At 32.8% G+C, this 6,907-nt stretch overlaps 1 protein-coding gene across 1 annotated transcript; it reads left to right on the top strand.

The window, feature by feature from the left end:
* The first annotated feature begins 3,877 nt into the window (after positions 1 to 3,877).
* LOC108478632 (zinc finger protein MAGPIE-like) lies at positions 3,878 to 6,563 on the top strand. The gene is made up of 3 exons (XM_017781102.2): positions 3,878 to 4,353; positions 4,474 to 4,870; positions 5,286 to 6,563. The coding sequence occupies exons 1-3, from the start codon at positions 4,254 to 4,256 to the stop codon at positions 6,142 to 6,144; spliced, it is 1,356 nt and encodes a 451-aa protein (XP_017636591.1). The 5' UTR covers positions 3,878 to 4,253; the 3' UTR covers positions 6,145 to 6,563.
* Positions 6,564 to 6,907: the final 344 nt, after the last annotated feature.

Here is a 6,907-nt window from a genome sequence, read left to right as displayed (position 1 = left end):
TTTACTTTATTTTACTTCAACTTTTTATTTTAAAAGATAAATTTAATAATATTATAAAAATAAAATTATTAAATTTTAAACTTGTATTTTTATATACTTTATAAATTAAAATAATATACAACTATGAATGTGATAAGAGAGGGCCCAATTGGTTCAAAGTATCCTTACATAAAGTACCGACCTTTGGCTCCAATAAATATAAGGGAGGCCATCTAGGTTGTGCAATGTGTAACGCAAAATAATTAAAAACGACATTATGATTTATTTCACCTTCTAATTTTATAAATAATAATTATTTTAATTATTTATTTAATATTTTTATAGTCCTCAAATTTATTTATTTATTTTATTAAATTATCTTAAATTATGTAGAAAAGTTAATATTTGTCAACTTTACTAATGTAACATGCACATGGACAACACGTCAAGATTTAATTATTTTTTAAAATTTTAAAAATTCTAAAATATAAAATTATTATTTTTAATATTTTTAAATTTAAAAACTAATTAAATGCTTGACGTATCATCAACGATATGCTACATCAATAAAGTTAATAAACATTAACTTCTTCATCTATTTTGGATGATTTAACAAAGAAAATATAAGTTTAAGAACTAAAAGATGAGAAAAGTTAAATAAAGGGATAAAATAAATTTTGTCATGGCAAAAGAATTCATTATGCCTAAAAAAAGCAAGGAGTAAAATAGAAAAAGTAGTAAATTGCAAATAAAAGATATTAAAAAGGGGAAAGGTGTATATACTCCTACTTTTTACAAGCCAAAGCATGTGGGTTTCTGTAATGGTTTATTTCTTAGAACCGATCTGTAATGGTATTTTTAATTTTCTTTTTTTGTAAAAAGGAGGGAAATAAGTAACATTGAAATTAGCCTTCTCTCTTGTTCGAAAAAAGGAAAAAGAAATTAGGCTTCTCCCAACTTCAATTAATTTGCTGCCACTATATACGTAGAACAAGCGAATAACAAAGTTTGATAAAATCAACTCTTCAAAGCTCAATAATTATCTATTTCATAAAATTGCCATCTTAATCAATTAATTTTAAGTATTAAAATAAGTTTCTTTTACAAAATAATCTTAATAGCATAAATTAAGGAAGAATGTAAGTTTGATTACATCCCTTGAAGGATGGCTGTTACTTTGAATTGCAGAAAGCATTATGAAACGCCCTTCATTTTTCAAAAAATATAAAATAGGTGACAACATTTTGCTTTTCTCCCCCTGTTTGAAAACTATGGCAATGTGTCAGGGTTCTGTTTCCATTTTAAACCTCAAAATATAGTAAAGTGAGTGAGAGACAGAGAGGACTAAAACCTTGAAAGTTGAAGCCTTTCAGGAGTGTTGGGGCAGGAGAGAATATTCTGGTGCCGCCACATTTCAACAGCTAAACTCCAAACCTTGTATATTAAAATAAAACACAAAAGCAAATGCATCATTAGATTATGATTAATGGCTTTGCTGCAAAAGTCAGCCTCAAGAACACGACCACTGCTCTCACTTCCAAATATTCACTGCCTTTGTCAGCTCACTGTCTTCTTTTGCTTTTTACTAATTAGTCAGGCCCTCCCAAAATTTCAATGCCTTTATCCATAATATTAACCCTACCTTAGCTTTCTAATCATCTTTCTCTTTTCTTTAACCCTATATTTATCATAAAAAATGCATGATTGGACAGGCAGAAGCCAAGTGCATTCTACTCACCGTCCAAATATTTAATACCCACTCAATCAATGGATGTTTTTCAAAGACCGGATTTGAAGCAGAAATCTGTACAAGATTAAAATCCCATCAAATGAAAAAAAAAGAAGCAAAGATATATATATAAAATTTAAGCTAAAGTGAAAAAAAAAATAAAGTAGATCCTCATCTACCATTCAAGCTAAAGTAGACCAACCTATCAGACTTTCCAATATCCCAACTTCGTCTTCAAAATTTTCTTTATGGAAGTACTTGGCAGAATTTTATAGTTATATATAAAATTTAAATTCCATTTGCTCAATAATGGAAGTAAATCTGGAATTACATAATCCAATGGATAAATAAATGAGTTATGGGACGATTATTCGCTTTTAATTGTGTGTTTGTTTGATGGTTTGTGTTGGATTTTACGTGGTTGGCAGTTTGGGCATGTGCATGGCAGATTTTGTGAGAGAACCAAGTGATTTTGTTTTTATTTGTATTTTCTTTAAGGACTACCAGGTAGGGTAGTCAAATACTCTCAACAAAAAATTAGTGTTAATTTAAAAAGTTAACATTAAATTTTATTTGTATATCATATTTATTCGTTTATAACAATCTTATAATTATTTTAATATTAAACATAATTATACCATCACAGGTTTTATATTGTATTCGCATAATTTCTACAAAATTTAAGATTGTTGTTGTTACTTCTAAGTTGTCTATTTGCTTAAAATGAAAATTGCAATGGAAGTATAAAATCGCTATGACCATTATGGCTTGGCACTACAAAAAACTGTGTAAGCAAATTAGAAATAACATTTGGTTTCTTTACGTCTGCAGAGCCTAATTCAATAAATAATTCCATTATATTTAATCACGAATACAACAAATGGTTCACACTCTATCACTCCCCAAGCATAGAGATCTCACCTTTGTACCTAAAGACTAAAATACTCACTTCCAAATCTCCCCTGAGAATTTGGGTAATAAGCAATCAATAAAGCTTAGATTTAGCTTGCACCCTCTCACGAAATAATTTCTCAAAAAAACAGATTAGAATACACTCAATAAGCTCTCATATAAAACCTATACAATCAATTTTCAGCTTGCTAACATAGAATTACACTAATACAAAAATAACTTCTTGAAAATAGCTATTACACTAATAACAATCAATCAAAAATATGCTCTCAAAAATTAACAACACTATCTCAATCAAATCTTTACATTCTAAAAGTTTAATAGATTCACACAAATCCAATCATATCTTCAATAAAACAGCACGTAACCCAATTTAAAAATTTTCTTCATTAAATTATCAAACTAAATAAGATAAATATTTAACTACTTCAATAATAATTTATAAAGTGCTACTCAAGAACTCTTAACTTATTTTATCTCAATCGGTTAAATGCATTCTAATAATTTGATTACTAGTGATGGCCTGTAAGTTTCATAAATAAAAAGGAAGAAAGAAATTTTGTAATTTTCTCTCATTATCCTTCAGTTATACTATCATCCATTTTTCTCAATTTACAGACAAAGGCGATTCAAGAAATTACTTTATTGATACTATAATAATGAACTACATGTAGGTTCATAGTTTAATTAATTAATACTTTATTAACACTATTTTTCTTCTTTTTTAATATATTAAGTTTTTATTAAATTCCTTGAATTTTCATAAGATTAAGTAATAACTAATATTTACATTGAAATCTTTGGGAAGGTCTAAATGAACTGGGGTTAAGCTATCCATTATCATAAACCGATGAAAAAAAAAACTAAAAGTTAAATCAATTGGATAAAGTGAAGATTTATTTCCACTTTTAAGGGAAAGTTTGCAAAGAGAAAGCAGTAGAAATTACAAGTTAAAATTACCTTAGGGCTTTTGTCATGTGATGGGATTGCACAGTAATTCTTATAATGATTGATCACTTATCTTTCTCTCAAATCTGGAAAGGAAAAATGAATGAATCCCTGGCTTGAAATAGCTGGAGCTGCCCTTTGGGTTGTGGATGCTTAAATTAAATGTGATTCACTACTGCTTAAAGGTTCCATTCCTTGTATATTTGTTCAGTTGGTTTTAATATGCAAGTGGAGTTAAAAAAATGCAGATTGGAATACAGCAGCAAAGATTATAAAAATGGAAAAACAAAAAGCATACAAATTATGGGATAATCATTCCAAATGAAAAAGTATGGAGATTAGCTTTCTTCCCACTTCATCTCTCTCGGTCTCTTCAACCTCTTTCCTTACCTCTCAACTTTAACTTTTCTCCTCCTTTCGTAATATAACTTCTACTATTAGATTCCACCTAAAAGCAAGTCATTACTATAATTTAAATCACTACACCTTTTAGAAAGAAGAGAGATTCATTCCTTTGCATATATCAGCTTATGTTGTTAGGGTTGAGAAACTATTAGAACAAGCCTCAGTCTCTTCATCAATGAGTTTCTCTTAATCACAACATCAATATATATTACATCTTTGGTTAGCTATATATCTTAAGTTTTCTGGGTTTCTTTCAAAGATATTGGAATTAACAGAGAAGATGACAGAAGAATCAATTTCAGATGTTTTTGTGATTAATCCTATACCTGGATCCAATCCTCCAGTTGCAAAGAAGAAAAGAAACCTACCGGGAACACCAGGCAAGTGCCTTCTTTTTCCTCCTATATCTAATTTCTCTGAGGATTCACTAATAGTGATCTTCGTCAACTTAATGACTAAATGTTGTCTTCGTTTTCCACATATGATATGGGTAATAGCAGATCCGGAAGCAGAAGTCATAGCCTTGTCCCCAAAGACTCTGATGGCAACCAACAGATTCTTGTGTGAAATATGCGGTAAGGGTTTCCAAAGAGATCAAAACCTTCAACTTCATCGGCGGGGACATAACCTTCCGTGGAAGCTGAAGCAAAGGAGCACTAAAGAAGTAAGAAAACGCGTCTACGTGTGCCCTGAAAAGACCTGCGTGCATCACCATCCTTCAAGGGCTCTTGGGGACCTCACCGGTATAAAGAAACACTTCTGTCGGAAGCATGGAGAGAAGAAGTGGAAGTGCGACAAGTGCTCCAAGCGATACGCTGTGCAGTCAGATTGGAAAGCACACTCCAAAACCTGCGGCACCAGGGAATACAAATGCGACTGTGGTACTTTATTTTCAAGGTAATATCTCTTGTACAGCCATTTTCACATCTGAAAAGAATAGACCATGAAATTGATATTCTTTGTGGTTTTGCTACTTCTGTCTGTGTGATAGACGATAAAGTGTCGCTTTCTTCATGCAACAGTAGTAGTCAGAATTCCATAAAGACTAGTGACAACATAGATAAAAATGGAATGAAGCCCCTCTGACCCTTCCTCTTTATCAATTAGCTTACTAGGCCGATTATTTAAACAACAGTCGCATTATGATGTTACAATCTGTCGCGATTTAGATTTCTTCTGCTATTTATCAAAATAACATTGATGTGCTTTCTATCCACGGTAATATCTTTTCAAAAAAATTGAAAAGTCTTTCTTTTTTTTTAAAAAAGTTTTCTGAGACATGTCGTGGCGTTTGTGAATTTTTGTTGAGCAGAAGAGATAGCTTCATCACTCATCGGGCCTTCTGCGATGCCCTGGCAGAGGAAACCGCTAGAGTAAATGCAGCTTCCAGCATGCATAGCAATATCAATCACCATCTTATAGGGAACCAAATAGGACCGCCCATGGCACAACATTTTCCCCCTATTTTCAAGCAAATTTCGAGCAATGACGCAACGATAGATCAAACTAGATGTGGACTTTCCTTATGGATGGGCCAAGCATCTCAATTCCACGACTCAATTCCCAAAAGTCTCCAAGAGATTCATCAATTTGGTTCCGTGATTTCGAGATCCATATACAGTGATCTGCTAGTTTCAACTTCGAATCCTCCTGCATCTGGTTATCACTTAAATTGGGTGTTAGGGAATAAGGTGTCATCGAGTCATGCTGAAGAGCTAACAAGCACTTCCCTTCCTTTGAACAATGTCAAAGAAAATGGAGCTCAGCTTGTGAGTGTTCCTTCATTACTCAGTACCCAAAAGCTCCACTCTCATCAACCCACATCCGCAAATATGTCTGCCACAGCTTTGTTGCAGAAAGCCGCCCAAATTGGTGCTACTTCTACTGACACATCATTCCACGGAAGCTTGGGAACCAAGTGTAGCAACAGTCAAATTCAAGATGGGAACAAGTATAGTGGTCTGTATGTGTCAAATACTCCACCAACTAGTTTTGGAAGTGATCTAGAAAATTCAGCAAATGACATTTCCAATTTGAATCAACTGCAAATGCAGCCTGCAAAGCGTCAGCGCTTGCAGAACGAAGATAGTAGTGGCGGACAAACAAGAGACTTTTTGGGCGTCGGAGTACTGCCTATCTGTCACCCGTCTTCAATCAATGGATGGACATGATATGGCATGGGAATTTTGGGAGTTCGCATATTTCCTTGATGTAAAGCTACGCCGATAATAAAGGGATGCGGGTTCAGAGAGATGGGAAGGTAGAGACAGAATTTAGTGTTTATTTGGAAACTTAGGGAAGAAAAGTTGCACTGAGTGCACGATGAGAGGCTAAAAGTATGCCTAAGAACCATTGTTAGGGTGAGATCCATGCATATTCTCTAAAACCCGTGAACGCCGATTCCTTTAAAAATTGTGGCTTTTAGCTTTGCTAAAAGGGGATGGAGTATAGTGGGGGCAAGCAGGCACAGCGAAAACCCCTTTAGACCTTCATTATTGCATTTGTTTCACTCCACTTTGTTTTTGGTTTGTCATACTAGATTTAAAGAACTCTTCCAGATGCATAAAAGCTTGATTATTCTAAGTACAAACATGCTTTGAACTGTTTCTCTTCTCTAAATAATAAAATGTTGCATTTCCCTCGGCAGTCAGCACCAAACTATGCATATATATACCTGCACAATAACAAGATTAGCACTATTTTAGAGCTTTAATATTCTTCCCACAAATAGAACAAACATTATCTATTTTTATTGTATTCTCAATTATATCCACTACTTCATTTTTGAATTTTGTTGCAAGATTGTTACGACAGCAATGACACCACTACTGCATCTTTAATTGCTCAAGTTTCAGAATTTGCCTTATTTGGAATTAGTAATTTTTTTTAAATAAATACAGTTAGATCTTGACTTAGCTGATATCATGTATGTTT

This window comes from Gossypium arboreum, chromosome 12 (assembly GCF_025698485.1).
Source record: "Gossypium arboreum isolate Shixiya-1 chromosome 12, ASM2569848v2, whole genome shotgun sequence".
Taxonomy (NCBI): Eukaryota; Viridiplantae; Streptophyta; class Magnoliopsida; order Malvales; family Malvaceae; genus Gossypium; species Gossypium arboreum.
The sequence above is the reverse complement of the archived record's forward strand: the minus strand, read 5'-3'. Positions and strand labels throughout refer to the sequence as shown.